The sequence below is a fragment of the Pelobates fuscus genome, chromosome 3, assembly GCF_036172605.1.
Source record: "Pelobates fuscus isolate aPelFus1 chromosome 3, aPelFus1.pri, whole genome shotgun sequence".
NCBI lineage: Eukaryota > Metazoa > Chordata > Amphibia > Anura > Pelobatidae > Pelobates > Pelobates fuscus.
In genome coordinates, this window is record NC_086319.1 from 25,854,608 (window position 1) to 25,872,494 (window position 17,887).

Consider the following 17,887-nt stretch of genomic DNA (forward strand, 5'->3'; position numbering starts at 1 on the left):
TTATATATGCAAATATCCCATCAAATTAAAGCCCCTTTTATCCTTTAAAAATGTATATAATGTGTTGATGCAGCAAATGAGAAAGATATAAATTGTGGTTATACACAGAGAGCAATGAAGCCTAGTCCTTAAACTACAAGAAAATGTGCATAGAAACCAGTCTGTGTAAATAAGATAGATTGTTCTTCTAAATTACATTTTAGTGGCGTAAACTGTTATTACTAAGTCAGCCAAAATTTCTCAGAACAGCCCCGCCGCTGGCCACACCCCACCCCTAAAACTTAAGAGTCCCACTTGTTCACTTGAAATACTGGGAGGTACGTCTTCATCACAACAATTTTGCCACTTAAATAAATGTGAACATGGTGACTTCAGTTCTAACAGTAGTTTCCAAAGCTACTTCATACTTCCCCACTTGTGCTGCAAATTGCAGACACACCCGGATTTATGCTCACCAGGAGTCTGGGGCTTCTAAGAATTTGGGGTAAAGAATATTGAAGATACTGCATAATTATTGGATTTCTAATTATAATGTTTTCTTTGTATTTCATTGCTACTATGTTATGCAATACTCAGCATTGCTATATGCGAATACTGTTTTCATAAATCTTAACTATTGAAAAAAATATTTCAGGTAAAGAGTTAAAGGAACGCTCCAAGCACTAAAACCACTGGAGCATACTGTAGTAGTTATGGAGTCAAATAACTGGGGAATGGCTCACTGTCGGAGAGCATCTGCAGTCAAATAACTGGGGAATGGCTCACTGGTCAATAGCATCAGCTAAATGCTCTCAGCCAATGAGTTAAGCCCTGAAGGTTTATCTCAGTGAAGTAGATTCCAGGCTGTATAGGAGATGTCTAGCACACCTCAGGTAAGTTTCCAGACCGTTCACGAATGGTTTAACTGCTTACCCTAGGAAAAGGATATGACACCACAACCACTGCAGCACACCTGGAGTTACGTAAAAGATACAAAAAAAAACAAAACAAGAAAAATCAAATAAAGCTAGCAAGGATAATGAAGTCATGGTTTGTAGCTAAAAAACCACTGTTGGAATCCATGAGAAGATCCTAATTTTTATATTTTTATATAAACTCTATGTTGAAATGGCCTTTAAAATCTTGTGGTTTGTTATTATTTAAGAACATTTTAGTGGTCATATGCCAGTATTACATAGCTTAATTATGGCTCATAATCCAGTTCAGTTGTTTGGAATCCTGTCCAGACGACCGTACGATGAAATAACAGTGCTAAACATGCGTTAACTACAGTATAAAGTTTCCAAGACAAAGTTTAATTGCATGATTATTAGAGACTCCAATATTTAGTAAGTTCTTATGAAGATAAGATTACACAGGACCAGCCTGTTAGGTTTAAGTTAATAGTCATGAACAGCATTAGGTATGAACAGCCAATTACTTAGTGACATTTACAATAAAAGCCAAACAAGCAAATCAAGCAACACATGTAAAATGGTACCAATGTCAAGCATTGACTACTGTAGTGTAGATGGTGTTTTAACAAAATGGCTCGATGCCAGTTTTCATATACATAGTGTCAAACGTTCCTATAGGTTAGTAGTGTTCTGAATAACATAAGCAGTAAGTACATATAATTTGTATACAGCTTTGTCCTTTATTAGTGTTTTCTTTAAACCTCTGCTTCCAAGATGGTACATTTAATAACAGAATATTGCAACAGGCAGGGTCATTACATATTAGTGTTTATTTTTCCATAATGACTTGTATCCATATGCCATTCCACATAGTTTTTCCTGCATGAATGGTGATTTAGTGTACAGATATTGATGCATTTTAATCCGTGGGCTGCAAACACAGCAGCTAAATAACAGCACTGAATGTATACTGTAAAATATTCTGTCCTAGACTAATTAATGAATTTAACCCAACATTATGGAAGCAAGCACCAAGCATTTCTGTCATAACAATTAAAATGAAAGTGCAAAACAGTTTTACAAAAAAAAGTCTTTAGCGTTAGATAGACGTTGAGGGTTATACCCAAGCTGTGAAGATGTTGAACAGATACAATTAAAACCATTTCCATAGTATAGCCAATGCAATAATTGGAAGACAGTCTTCAGTTTGCAATGAGTATAGCAATGCCGTATCCGACTTCCTCGTATTTCATATATATATATATATATATTAAGTTGTGTAAATTAGATTATGCACTAGTGTGATTTCCATTCAAATTCCTGCCATCAACCTTACAAAGGAAGGAAAGAGGTGATGGAAAGTCTTGTTTAAACAGTCAAATAGTAATGCTGTTCAACAGCACATGCTTAAATGCATTATTTGTTGTTGCATTAATACAAATGGACTTCCTGCTGTGTGAAGAAAAAAAAAAAGAAACGTGCAAAGAAAAAAAATAAAAATATACATATTCACCATATGTTTAGCTTACCATTCAAAATGATGGGGCTTAATTAGCTGAGATTAGCATCACTTAAAAAAAGAATGTAGTGCTATACTAGATTTTAATAAGAAATTTAGTTACAGAAAAATTAGGGTAAGAAAATAGTGTTCTTTTTTTCATTATAACAATTACATTAAAGGTTTCTCTGCCACTGTTCCACTTACGTCTCCCTTAGATTGCCAAAACGATGTCATTTTGTTAATTCCCATTATCGCCATTAGCTTTTTAATGTGAAACTGCATACGATAGGAGGGAGTAAGCTGTGTGGAGCGTTACGACAAACCTTTGCAAATTGAATGAGGTATTGCACAGATTAATAAAAAAAAGCAAAAGGCAACAAAAATATACAGCAAATTGGTAGACCATTTACATGATAATTTTACAGAATTCATAGACAGAAAGTAGTGTTTAGTATTCATTCACCTTAAAAAAAATATATATTATATATGTGTATGCTGATCAATCTTCCCATTCATCGTCATCCTCAAAATCTTCATCATCGTCTTCATCTTCATCAGAATCTATTAAAAAAAAAAAAGGAAGAAAGACACCATTTAGTATTCGGTTTATTAAATTAAATAAATATATATATAAAAATAATAATCATTATAAATGTGGTTGGTTAGTTAGCAGATATTGGATAACATTGTGGTAGGACATTCCTCATTCATAAACGAACATCTCCTTTAAGGAATATAGATATTTCATGCAGTCAGGAGAATCCAGTCCCTAAAAGCCCCTTTACAGCATTTAATGACCTGGCAGGTTCGCGGTCAGTGTTTTATATATACTGACAGCAGACAGTTTTATTTCTGTAAATGAAATCTAAATAGAGACAATGATGAAAAAATTGCGGATTTATATTTCCCAAATCAATAGTTACAACTTTTTTGCCTTTTGGAACGGTTTAACCCCAAAGTCTGTGGTTCCAGCTCCGAATCTCCCAACCTTTGTTGTCTCTGATTGACTGAGAGAGGTCACCTGACACTCTCAGCCACTGACTTCCCCCATTCATAAAAATGCAAAAACTTGGCGTTTATCAAGTATGAGTAAAATAATACAATTTAATATAGTAGGACCAAGATTGTTGTGATAAATTATCATTATTGCCAACGCCTTAACTGTACTGAAACTGTGGCACTAAAATGGAGCTGTAACTCAAAGAGCCCTGCTGAACCTGAATGATTAATCTGTGCTGTAATAATGTACAAATCATACACATGTACACACACTGCACGTGTACTGCTGTGTAATGCATTAAGAATAACATGCAAACTATATACATTATGGATAAATATGCAATTAAAACACCCACAACTTTGTTGCTAGTCAGACACACATTATATATGCAGTCAGATATCCTCTTACCCAGTCATACATATCCCAACTGTACTACGTTTGATAGTAATCAAGTGCACTTGATAATTCAATTAAGGACATGATAGTATGTGGAAAAATATTCCTTGTGGGTACTTCAGTAAGAGCAGTTTTCAAGGCATGGGATATATTTTGGTAGGGCCTATGGCAGCAGAATGGATGGAGGTAAATTCTGACTGCCTAAGAACACAATCTAAGATTTGACAACCAAGCTGGTTTAGCTCACTACCCTTGCAGTGAGAATCCTGGTTTATATGTTTAGTAAGCACAATGCGAGCAACCGGAAGTAAAACTATGGGATTCTCACCCGAGTGATTGCAGTTTTAGGTAGACCTGGTCTATCATGGAATAAAGTCATTTGTAAATGTCAATTACCTCACATTGAGTTTCCTTAGCATTCTAGTGGCATCTTAATATGAACAAAGCATTGGCCACTGATTCAGGTTTAATAAAACCTTGAGAAGCGAGTATTACAAAATTGTAATGCTACCTTTGCCTGAGGTTGGCAAACAAGTCAGGATAGACATAGAACATATTCTCCAATAGCCAGTTTGTAGTTGCTGAAAATAACAGCACAGAACATTTTCCGTCTTATACCAAGTACCTGAAGAATGAATGGCTTTACTCCTTTTCTGCATTACTTCCATCAGCGCTCCTACAATTCCCGTGGTAGGTGTAGCTGGAGTTGCCACAGTATCTGCCTCATCAGGTACCTGCATAATATAAAAACAACATCCAGACATATAAATGGATACCAACCTCATAACCATGATAAAAAAGTGTCCCAATTCCACTTAAAGGGGCAGTTTAGGAATCAGAGCAACTCCTGCTGCTGATGTAGTGGTTATGGTTCTGTTTTGTCGGTCAAACCATTTGTAGTTTGAACAAAACAAGGTGTTCCTCTGACGCAGTCAGCTGACACACCAAAATATAGATTAAATTGCTAATGTTGAAAAGTATCAGCCAAACACTTCAAAACAGTTTGTTGTGAACCAGAGGACAAAGACCAAGGAGAAATAGCACCATAACCACTATATTGCTTTTTAAAACTGATCTTTTAATATCACTAAACTCGCTGTCTACTGTAGAAGTTCCCAAAACAGCATTTATGAAAGGACAGAGATGTGAAATTTGTATTGCACCATGCCTGAGACATGCAATTTCGACTGGCAGTTTATTTATGTGTTTAACACTGATGAAGGAAGGTCAGTGTTTGGGGCAGGTAGTGTTAGCGCTATGCTTCCAGTGTATGCAAACCATGGTAAACGCTGAATCACAGTCTGGTGCTCTCTCCTGCACCAGAGCAAAGCTGACGGGACTCCCAGCATGCACTTTCACCGAGTAACACACAGCAAGCACACGCCAGGCACGCTACACTCCGCCAGCACACACCAGGCACGCTACACTCCGCCAGCACACACCAGGCACGCTACACACCAGGCACGCTACACCCCGCCAGCACACACCAGGCACGCTACACCCCGCCAGCACACACCAGGCACGCTACACACCGCCAGCACACACCAGGCACGCTACACACAACGACACCCATGCACACACTACGGAGAGGAGAGAGGAACTAAACTCCAAATATTTACACATGAAATCCAAATGGAATAAAGAGCTAGTTGTGACTATAGCAAAGTTGGAATATTTCTTTAGATCATCTATTTTGGCCTCAGTTTTTTCTTTCAGATTTAATCTGGGAAAATTCAATTTAGTGAAAAACACACATCCCTGAAAGTACCAGGTTTACTGAGCAGTTTTAAGATACAGCTACTCATTAAAGGGTCCCTGTATGCACTAGAACCATTTCATCTTATTGAACTAGTTATAGTGCTTGGAATTACCCTGGTGCTGTCCCTCCATTTAGTGTTAAATCATTTTTGTGCTGTTTAACACGAAACGAGGGTCTCTTGCCATGCATCGCGCTATGGTCAGGCATAGATAACTCACTACCTTCTAGCCATACCAGCAATGGTCGAATGTGATAGGCACTGGTGGGGACTCTCGTTGAGCATTAAAACTTTAAAAATGGTTTAAAACACAATTGAAGGACGGAGCCAGGATGTTCTGGACACTATATCCACTTCAATGAGACAAAGCTGTTACAGTCCATACACCTATTTTAACCATGAACTGCCTATTGTCCTTTATGAATGCTCCAAGAAAAACTAGGAGTGAATCAAAATGCTAAGGGACCAATTTCCCACAGAATCACAAATGTGCAGTGATGTTACTACTGCAAAGGATTCTGGGTGGACATATGCAAATTAGTTTAAAGAATCACAAAATGTATATATATTTTGCATTCAATTACTGCAGTTCATTTTTTTTCTAGTCTGCGTATATATACAAATAAAGCTTATGAAGTTAAGACAGATGGATGAAAGGAAAAATATTGGTTAGCTACTTACAGACTTTAACTGTATGCCCTGACGTATTTGGTCTAACAGTGCATCTCGTCCAGAGGACGACACGGGTCGACTTTCTTTGTTGCCATCTACTCTCCTTAGCTGGGCGCCTTCTCTAATTTGGTCAAGAAGAGCAGATTTCCCTCCTCCAGAAGATGGAGGCTGATGATCTGGATCTGCTGTGCTGCCAGGCAGAGGTGGTGGTCCAGGAGGGGGTGGAGGCGGGGGAGGAGGTGGTGCAGCTGTACCAAAATGTGACACTGGTGGAGGTGGTGGTGGAGGTGGACTTGAAGGTGCTGATGAAGAATGACCTGGCAATGGTTGAGGATACATTCGGTTAGGAGGTGGTGGTGGTGGGGCTGAGGATCCTGGTCTGAAAGGTGGAGGAGGTGGAGGTGCAGTCGTGGGAGCTCGGGATGGAGGCGGTGGTGGTGGTACTCCCCTGCCTCTTGAAGGTGGAAGAGGTGGTGCTTGTCCTGAGCTGTGTGGAGGTGGTGCAGGAGGACCTCCCCTTGACGGTGGTGGTGGTGGCGGTGCTACAACATAAAAATAAAATAAAGTCAGAAATGTTCGCCTGAATATATATAAGTTTTACACTTACGCAATCATGCACACAATCCCAAAAATTCATACACAAATTGCACTTATAAAATGTGCATGGTTTCTCTAATGTTTGGATAATGAGCTAGGAGTAAAGAAAATGTATGTCAACCATGATTAAATGATCACACACACAAAAAACAAAACAAACAAAAACACAGCAAGTTCAAAATAGTGATGAGTTAGATGTAACATGCATTTTAATCACAATATCAGCAATCAAAACACTAACAGGAGACCTGGTGGATGAAAAGAATATATATATATATATATATATATATATATATATATATACACACACACACTACGGGGGGGGAAAAACCCAAACAAAACACAAAAAACAACAGACAATATCAAAATGCAAACCCATTTACTAATAAAAAGAAATGGCAATCTGATCATGAAACATATCGCCTATATAACCAAAGAGGTACAAAAATAAGACAGAAAAAGTACAATGAGAACAGGCGACATCGGTAAAACAAAGTGAGATGGGACCAAGTATTTCTGAAATACTCAGTGGTTCAAAGAACCTTAAAGAAAAGGGCACAAAACCATTTCCATCTTTTTCTTTGCTTTAACCAAGAAATGAATTAGAAAGGTGCCTTTGGTAATGCGCAGTTTAACCCCTTTAGGACACATGACATGTGTGACAGGTCATGATTCCCTTTTATTCCAGAAGTTTGGTCCTCAAGGGGTTAAGTAATTGAACAGTGCAATCCACCAACTACCATAATTAAATACCAATATCCACAGAAAATTAGGGTGCAAATTCAAATCTTGTAAAAAATTTATAAAACAATGATAAAAGGTCTACTTACCTGGGGGGCGGTAGATTTAATTTTGATTGTTTATCCCCCTGCAAAGCTGGTACCAGTGTACGAACCCAAAGTTTATATTTTATTACAGACACTGAAGCCAAATTTTATCAGTTTGCTACTTGCCTTTTATATTAGGACATCCAACTGGACCTGAACCCTATTTTACTGAGCAGTATGTGTTATAAAGCCCTGGTTGGCACTCACCCATCTACATATAGTAATAAGTTCACTATGGAGCCGCATGACATCACTGATTATAAAGTAGCTAATCTATTCGGATATTAAAAAGCAGTGTCTGGCAAGTAGTATTTGCCAATTCCCAAAAAGTCTAGACCATGGCAATATGAAGAGAGTTTATTAGACAAAATTAATTTCCATAGCCCAAAGATGATTCAAGGCAAATTTTTGATTAACCTTTTTGAATGAAGAAGGAACTGTTTGTAAAAACTGGAATCACTCCATATCTGGTTTTAAAGCAGCCTCAGAAACAAATGTGAGGAAAGCATGAACCTGGTGGACTCTAGTATTTTTATTTTATTGTTTTCAAACTTGATTACTGTGTAGTTCTATTTCCTAATATTTTATTTTGCACAATATCTATTTTGTAATTTTTTTTTTTGTAGTAACTAAGAGTCCCATAGTCATGCAACTCTTGAATTAACAAACATATAGTTCCCAATTCCTTGGTGTGCTTGAAATTGTTAAATATTGAAGTCTCTTACTATTCAGTGCAAACTAACTTCCCATGGCTTCACACAGTCCACTTTAGAGTATGTTCAAAACTGAGAGGAAGCGTATCACTTCCGAGACATCGTAGAATGTTACGGAAGTGATATGTCTCCTCTCAGATGTGAAGGCTAGGCAGTAAAACCATGTATGCTACGGATGTCAGGGGGAAACGGTCATCTCCACCATCATGACGATAAAGCTAGAGACTGCAAGAGAATACCAAAACATGTCAAGTCTCAGGGGAGAACGTTAAATAAACAGCCATAACATGGCTCTAATGTGCTATTAAAATATAAGACTAATATGAAATGGTTAGGAGTACACCAGCCTCATCAGAAAATAAATATAAAAATAATTTGATAACACGTGGTGTGCTCTTTCCTCAGATGGGCATGCCCCTTTAGGAAATGTTCCTGAGCGGGTCCATGCAGGGTTTTATGTTAGTTTGTGCAACATCCACAAATACAATATGATAGCAGCAGCTATCTTTATGTATTTATGATAAAGTGTCTATTTATTGCTTAAGGAGTTGTTAGACTCTTAGTATTGTCACTTGTAAGTATTTCAGAAAGAAATTCAATGTCTGTTGGAATTTCACTGAAGTAGGAACCTGGTCTTTGGCAACTTTGAATGGGCAGAGGTTACGCTGGCAAATACTATCATTTCCATCAGTTGTCAACCAAACTGTTGATGGGACCCGACATCACAATGTCACTTTGGGGGAGGGTGTTTGCACAAAATAAAAAAGACCCCCAGAGTGACAGTGCCGTTTTAAACTTGACCTGACTTTACAGGTTCACTTTGTTTTTCAAACCATTTTAAACAGGTCAAAAATTTAAAGTAACGTACATGGCGGCTGTTATTATTAAAGTTATTTTGCCTATTGCGTTAGGAAAAACATGTAAACCTGGGAGAGTAAAACTGCAACTATTCTAAGTATATGATATACAAAATGGCTTCAGACTTTTATTTAAACACTAAGAGTCACATATTTCTCACAACATGCACAAGTATAATGCACAAACTTCTATACATACCACTCCAACGTGGGGGACCTACAGAGTAAACAGCAAGGGTCATTATGGTGTATTTAACTCAACTTTCAACACAGGAAAGTAGCAGAGAGTTTCAGATGTACTTTACCTGTAGAAACAAATGCTAATGGAAATCCTATCCGTAGAATTTTTAACTATATTCTTGTATCAGTGCGCTAAACAGAGCTTCAGAACTAAAGATGTCAAGTAGTACTTTAAAACGAAGCTTGGCTATTAAGGTCCATATTAAGGTCCAGAGGATAAGTTTATATATATTTTATGGGCGATACATTTTTGTGCACAACCAGATCCATTATTATTATTATTTTATAGCATTCTTTTACACTACAATAAATCCAAAAAACATATTTACACATTCACTAGAGGCTTTTAAAAAAAAATAAAAAATAAAAAAATAAAAAAAAAAATGTATAAGGTATTTATTGCAGTTCCTTTCTGTTCTTCTGGGGCGAGGTTGACAAAACATGCTATGTGCATTTAAAATAAATTGTAAAAAATAAATACATATATTAATTCTGTTACAGCTTAAGGCATCAGGTGGTGTGATGTGTAAAGTTGTTTGCTTTTACTAATATTTAGTTTAATAATAATAAAAAAGAAAAGAAAAGAAAAAAAAAAAAGTTTAGTTCCTTAAGCCATTTCCTAATGGTACTAAGCGTACCCTTTTTGCTCCAAAATTACTGATGTAATTAAAGAGGATCTGTTACTTCCCCCAATGAGAATTTCATACATTTCACTGAAATTTCAACCAAGTCAAAAACAAAAAAAATCCTTAAAGTTTACTTTGCAAAATTGAAAGCGGAAGGAAAGTGAATCAAAAAACAATGCTGTATCCATAAAGAAATGCAAAGGGGATAAACTCAGTACTGGTATAGAAATCTGACGGGACACTCCTGGGTTTATTTATTAAACTAGACCTGTCTAAGCATTATAACCAACGCAGCAATCTTTTTTGGCTGCTCATTTTTTAGTGGTTTGACAAGAAATGGGGTACTTTAAGCAAATCCCAGTACCCCTGAAATTTTAACAGCAATACAAAGTCAACACTGATTTGTAATCGTTATTCTCATTTATAGTTAAACCCCCCTTAGAATATTGTAAAGCGCTGCAGAATAAGCTGGCGCTATATAAATGCAAATAATAATAACAGTTAGCGCTGTGAGCAAGAGACAGACCCTACAGCAACTTTGTATTAGAAACTCTGAAATAATAATTAATGCTTAGAGTGCCCATTTAAGTGAGCAAAGTCATTTCTGATGCTGGGAGAGCTAAATTTAGACTCTGCATTGTGTGGGGATTTGTAGAAAAAGTCAGTTATTCTGGTGAATATAATCATCCCCCTCATTGAAACTGGAGGTGTCTCTAGAGGGCAATGTTACACCGCCATTCAGCGTCTCCATGTTCTGCATTGAGACGCTGAACTTTCCTTAGAGATGAACTGATTCAATGCATGTCTAGGAGGAGGAGGTGCTGATTGGCCAGGGTGGCGTTCGGCTCTGCCCACTGCTTCACTTTCTTGGTAATCTAAGCCAATCCAATGCTTTCCCCATAGGGAGGCATTGTGATTTCGCTATGGAAAAGCATTAGATTGGCAGAAATAATTCAATTTGGATGATGTCAGCAAAGAGGCAATTCGGGGGTAGGGCCAGCCAGCGCTGGAAATAAGGTAAGTTTTCCTAACTTTTAACAGGTTTAAGGAAGTGGAGGGGCACCAAGCCACCTAAACGATAGTGTTCCTTTAACCCCTTAAGGACACATGACATGTGTGACATGTCATGATTCCCTTTTATTCCAGAAGTTTGGTCCTTAAGGGGTTAAGGCTTTCAAAATATTTGCAGAGTTGTTTTGGGTGCCATGTGATATCACCATGCACAGTGTGCTTGACAGCAGTGGAGAGCCATTATGCAATTTCATACTTTTAGAAAGTACTATTTGGTTAATACCAGCTACGGAAAGGCACAAAAACAAATCACTTTCCCGCAGACTTTGTAAATTGCATTCTGATGATATGCGATGTTGATTCAAGCTATTATCCGACACAGATGTGGAAGGGACGTTTGGGGTTACTATAACTAGTTCTTTCGGAGAAGGTAAGACAGGGAAAACCTGTGGAAAAAACAAACCTACTCCCAAAATGCCAATAGCTAAAACTAACTGGTTTTCCAATGTGTAACTATATACATCTGGTGTCCAGAACACAGGAGGCAATCCCAGCTCAAATGTTTCTTTAAAAAAAAAAAAAAAAAAAAAAAAGAATTGTGATAGTAATATCCTAGAGATCCCTTAATGAAGAAGAATAAAGAATTGATAAGATAAAGGACAAAACATTCCACATGCACAGTTGACATTTAAGAAATACTTGGCACAACATCTCTTATTGATACTTTTGGCCAGTAGCGTGCAGAACTTACGAGAAATTTCACAAACTTTTTTTTGGTTACCAAAATCTTGTATTCCTAACACTATAGTATCTCTGCCCCCCCACCCACCCCACCACACTAAAAGAGTTAAAAACCTTTAGACATGTACCTGATTCCAGCGCAGGAGGTCCTTGGTGCAAGCTTCGTCTCTGCCTCCTCCCAAATCATCGCAAGGGAACCCTACCGCGCATGCACAGCATGATGATGCCTAGCATCGTTTCACGGAGCTAAACTCTGTGAATCACCAGGAAGTGTCTCTAGTGGCTGGTAGACAGCCACTGGAGGCAGTATTAACCCTGTAGGGTAAACTGTGCAATTCTCTAAAGAAATGTCTTACATTGCAGGATTAAGTGGACAGGGGTACATCACCCACACCACTTCAATGAGCATATGATCAACATGATCTCTCAAAATGTCAAGTTCAGTATGTCGCTATTGTGAATTTAATGAAAGAGAACAAATGCTGCCTTTGAGTGGTTTTCAAACACATTACAGACTGAAGGTTACATAGAGTGCATTAAAGGGACACAAGTCAACAAAACAACTTTAGCTTAATGAAGTAGTTTTGGTTTATAGACTATGCCCCTGCTGACTCACTGCTGAATTATCTGCCATTGAGGAGTTACATCACTTTACAGCCCTAGTCACACCTCCATGCATGTGACTAGGCGGAGATCATAATCTTGGTGATCTCAGCCAATCAAATGCTTTCCCCATCTCTATGGGGAGCATTCAGCGTCACCATGCAGAGTGTGGAGACGTTGAATGTAGGTGCTGTGCAGCACTGAGATAGGAAGCACTTCTAGTGGCCATCTGAGTAAATGCCACTAAAGGGGTTGCTAGACAGCAATACAAACACTGCCCTTTCTCTGCTTTGGAGGAACCATACCTTGTCCAAATTCACATAACCTGGTCAACCAAATAATTCAGGCTCTTTCCATCTAACTACCCACATTTTCAAAATGTATTCCTCAAACAGAAAAATTCTCAATTACGCAAGTTTAATAAAACACATGACGTAAATCAAGAGCATATACGTATTCTAAATATAGTTAGGTTCTGTGCATAGATATGCTGGAGAAGGAGTAAATATACACCAGTCGCTGTTGGTACTCACCCTGCCTGCGCAACTCATTTTTCACAGCCTCAACTCCTCCAGTTTTTTCAATGAAGTCATAAATAACCTTTGAGGTTTCCTTATCTTTAAGCTGAGCCTCTGAGATTCCACACAAGTCAAACAATTTTTTCAGTTCTGGGTCCAAATTATTGACCTAAGATTGAAAAGAAATCGGGAGTTGTTAAAAAGTAATGAACACCTGCATTTTTTAATTGATGGACAAAAACAAAACAGTTTTGAGGAAAGTTCACGCAGGCTTTTAACTGCCTTAGAACTTGAAAAAAATGAAAAGCTTGATTGTTTTTATTGAAAATAACTAATTCTGGATAATGTGCTATTAAATACATTAAAAAAAAATTAAATCAAGAAATAAAGTTGTCAAAAGATGTGACAAATCTTTGTTTAGTTTGTAATGCCTTAGGATATTAGGATCAGTGGAGCTGCTAATCAATGTCAGGAAGGTTTTATCTGTGAGTAACAGCACAGGCTGTTTAAGCACTAACTTATAAGAGGCCATTTTATGACGTGGAAGAAAAACAAACAAAAACTATAATCTCAAATTGCATTGTTGCCTCTTATACTGCTGTCCATTTTACCAATGAGGATATTGTTCAGCACCCCACAGTACTAGGGATGCCTCCCCCTCAAAGAGGTGTAAGGTCCTTCCTTATAATAGAGATGCACTGCCTTCCATGTTGTGCTTTGGCACAAAGGAATTCCGATTGAAAGCTGGGAGGGTGCAATATAGCTCTTTATAAAGAGTGAACGAGGAAACACTTAACCCCTAAAGCCCTTCAGTAATCTGAGAATATTTAGGGTTTGAAATGTTAAAAAAAAAAAAAAAAAAAAAAAAACTTGTATGTATTTATGATAACTTATTTGAAAATGTATAAATATAGAATAATTATGCAATTATGAGTTCTATTATTCACATATAAAAATATATCCTCTCTATTAGATGATCACTTGTGCAATGAATTACAGGGTCAACAATGAATATACTTACATCAAAACCTGTGTTTGGATCCCATCCCACATGTCCAATATGTCTAAAGAAAAGAAAACAAAAAAATGGGTTAGACGTTCTAAACATATACATGCAATAATGGGCGTTACAATGACAAAAAGCTACCTTATAAAACAGGCATAACACATTGTGCTTCATTCGTATACTGAAGTATGGTAATTCTGTCCTAACAAACCTGCATGAAATGTATATTTCTGAGCAATAAAATAGTGTACAGGTTAGGCTAGCTATTCTATTTGCTCACTTACTGGAAGTTACTTGGAGTTCCAATGTCTGCTTTGGTAAGCTTTTTCTTCTTGTTTTTTCCTTTTTTCTTCTCTTTGCTATAAGGAATGTTATTCACTTGTGCATTGTGTCTGTTTGTGATTTCTGGGTTTTTAATGTCAACTGTTGCCATAGGTAGTAAATTCGGGCCTGGAAAAAAAAAATGTACACTAATGCTTTTACAATGGTTTTGGAATGTCAAACAACAAATTGTTTTATTTATTATTTTAAATTGGATACCATAACAATTTTATCGCACTTAAGTTCCAGGAGATCCAGGACGTACTCTTATCTCAAAGGAACACTCCAAACACCTAAAGCACCTTTAGCTTGCTGAAGTGCTTCACGTATGGCGAGTGTCTCCTCTTTTTCATTTTACAAAAGTACAGATTTAAATAGAAATTGCAGATTTATAAATTAGCTTGTGTGCATAGGGGATCCAGAGTGTGTATAGGGAATGTAATGTATACGCAGGGGGTGCAGTGTGTTTGGTGGTAAAAGGTCTGTGTTATGTGTGGGTGAGAAGGAAGCAATTTTTATTTATTAAATAAAAAGGCTCTGGCTATGTGCGGTGTCAGAGCATTGCCGTGGTAATCACAGCAACGCTCAGTGGCCTGCTCTCGTGAGAGGTCTATTCAGCCTCTCTTCAATGGGTTGCCAGAAGTACAGTGAAGGAGAACTTTGATCTCTCCACTGGCCCGAGAATGCCAACAGCAAGGATGGCTCTGCATGGGCCAGCAAAGGAGATCTTTGATCTCCTCTGTCGGCCATCGCGGCCCACTGAGCCTGTGTATGTTAAATGTATCATATCTGAGCCTTATCTAGGGCATTAGATTGAACTGCAAAACTTTATTGGTGCAATGAGCAGTATTGACACGCTTATAACACGCGATATGTTTGTAGCAATTCAAATGTCACTTCATGTTTAGTTACCCAATACTTACCATTTGGAGGTTCTCTCTTTTTATCTGCAAAAAAAAAAAAAAAAAAGAGAAAGAAAGAAAAATAATTGTGATAAAGCAGAAAAAAATAAAAATACAAAAATCAGAAAACCCAGAACATTTTCTGTCTTTGACCAGAGGCTTTAATAAAAAAAAAAAAAAAGCCAGACTTTTCAACAATGTCTTTTTTTTTATCCTTGTGAGATCGCAGAAATTGTGCAAATACTCAGCCATATTGCAACATCTACCAACGTAAGTATTTTAATACAAGTGGGACAATAAAATGCATTGCATCAACAGATGGCAGTCGGCTAATCCATACCAGGTTTCTTCGGCCTTCTTGAAAGTAAGTCAGTAATTTCCTTCCTGAATCTCCTTGCTTCTTCTTCATTAGCAAAATTGAGACCAACTTGACATGTCTGCAATACAAAAATTATGCAACAATAAAGGTACACTCCATGCAGCATGAGATACATTATGCAAACCTTTATCAGGTTAAATCGTGTCATATTCCAAATTATTTTGTGGATTGTAATGTCATGAGAACAGGTAGCTTTCACTGTGCTCTAACAGCCAAGGTCTACTAAATAAGGGAATTCATGTATTGCCAGTAAGAACACGTTACATATATCAAGGCTCAAAATTTCCACTTACCCACTGGCGAGTGAAAATTCAGCCCGGCAAGTAGAAATGAACCAATGGTAACTGTGTCATGGGCAATCCAGTCTTAAGACTGACGTGTGACTTTCAGGCCTGTCTAGTAAATGTAGGAATTTAAACTTTGAGCCATGATATTCTGAAGTGCCCTTACAGGAATAAATTACATGGGCTAAACACGTACAAATCTTACCAATCTGATTGGGAGGGCCTATAAGTGCTACCAGATGTTTAAACAATTTTCACTGCATTTATGTTCTACAACCAAGATGCACGGTCAACGATTTTGTAGGTTCCCTCTCTAGAAGGGAACCTACAAACAGCAGTTAATGTTATCCCCATGACAAAGGCAGCTAAGTGCAAAACCCATTAAGCAGCCAGTGTGTGTTTATACTTTTGTTATAGAAGTATTGCAATATGCATGAATGTAAAAAAAAAATATATAATTTTTTTGGAGCGCTACAAAATTCAGTCATAGGAAAATGGAATAGGCCCTCTGTCTGAATTACACACTTATTTATATAATGTAAGAATACTGTTGTTTTTTTATTTTTTAACTAAGGAAGTGCTTAACCCTCAACACACCTTGTGTAAATACTTATTCCGCCAGTAGATGCTAATTATTGGATACTGAGAATATCAACACTTTTCACTGGCATTCATTATATATTTTCAAAACTGACATTTTATTATGTGTTGAGTAGTGAATGAAACTGCACCTATATAAATATATTTACTTTCACATCTTAGGATCTCAACATATAAAGTTTAGCAATTATGCATAGGGAGGAGATCACAGGAAGCATCATATATAATTTAGTATACGGATAAAGAATGAATTGAAAACTCTTCATATGCACTTTGAATGATTTGTATTTTATTTTTGCTTCATGTGAGACATGGTTTTTACACGAAATGCTGAAACTATCGTTATTTTAGTGTTATCTTGCAGTCCCAATATTTTCATGCCACGCACAACTCAGGCTTAAATTAAAGTACCGTACATTACATCTATACACTGTGCTAGCAGCACGTGCTCCCTCTTCTAATTCTGTGACACACTGGGACAGCAGCTGCAAACATATGCAGGAGTCATTTTTTCTTGTCAAATCAAGCCTGGAGTGTCTCATTACTTAAGTGACGACATACATTTAAATAGGATTACTAACTTACATCTCCAGCAAAAGTGTGAAAATATGATCTTGGGCTATTATATACAAAATTATAGTACAGCTCCTGTTCATAGAGTTGTCTGCTCTCCTGAAATAGATATAAAAAAAAAAAATTCAATTCTCACTTATTGCAAATATAATTACACTGCAATATGTATTTCATTCTGTTTAAAACAAACACACACATTTATTTTTATTTTAAATATATTCTATTGAAGTTTTATAAAAACTAAAGATGAGCAACAAAAAGAATATCACTTACATTAAAATGGAGACAAGAGTGAGGACAGATGAAAGAAAACAATATTACACGATTTATTATTCTTTCCTTATTAAAAGTCACCCTTATAAACCAAATCACATGAAAAGGGCAGATTTTGAGGCTCCATTTGTTCAGTCTAAGTAACAGATAATTGTTAACTCAGAAGGGCTAAATAAATAAAATAAAACCCATACGATTCTGTATCAAGATGGGACTACTGGTGATGCTAGAAACATTCTGTGCTTAATACAGATAAAAAGTCTATCACTATTCTTTCTGGTGCAGATCTCGATATTCTGAGCTACATTGCTGAAAGAGCTTGAGTGAAAAAGAATCTCAAGGTAGCACAAAAAGGAAGACCTAAACCAGCTGTAGCACTACCTGTGGGAGGTATGAAAGGTGGGGACGGGGGGACGGGGGGAGAGGGGGGAGTTTGAGGATATACTTTGCATGCAGCTGGAAAAGCAACACTGAATTTGCAGTTCTATAACAGCAGAGGACCTGAAGAACCAAGTGTAATCCAAATACTAAATCAGTAGCCAGAAACTTGCAGAAAGGCAAAAAGGGATTTGTTGGATGAGCACTGCCATCATG

At 37.2% G+C, this 17,887-nt stretch overlaps 1 protein-coding gene across 2 annotated transcripts in view; it reads right to left on the reverse strand.

Moving 5' to 3' along the window:
- Positions 1–1,708: 1,708 nt before the first annotated feature.
- The window catches only part of WASL (WASP like actin nucleation promoting factor), a 46,671-nt gene continuing 30,492 nt past the window's right edge, over positions 1,709–17,887 (reverse strand). The window contains exons 3-12 of one of the 2 annotated variants that reach the window (XM_063446812.1): positions 17,033–17,119; positions 15,525–15,621; positions 15,206–15,229; positions 14,246–14,411; positions 13,977–14,019; positions 12,971–13,124; positions 9,416–9,433; positions 6,232–6,764; positions 4,419–4,527; positions 1,709–2,958 (exon numbers count right to left, since the gene is read on the reverse strand). In XM_063446812.1, coding sequence (XP_063302882.1) covers positions 2,897–2,958; positions 4,419–4,527; positions 6,232–6,764; positions 9,416–9,433; positions 12,971–13,124; positions 13,977–14,019; positions 14,246–14,411; positions 15,206–15,229; positions 15,525–15,621; positions 17,033–17,119 — 1,293 coding nt within the window. In that variant the 3' untranslated portion in view covers positions 1,709–2,896. The remainder of the gene's footprint in view (positions 2,959–4,418; positions 4,528–6,231; positions 6,765–9,415; positions 9,434–12,970; positions 13,125–13,976; positions 14,020–14,245; positions 14,412–15,205; positions 15,230–15,524; positions 15,622–17,032; positions 17,120–17,887) is intronic. The other variant, XM_063446813.1, reaches the window with a different exon arrangement.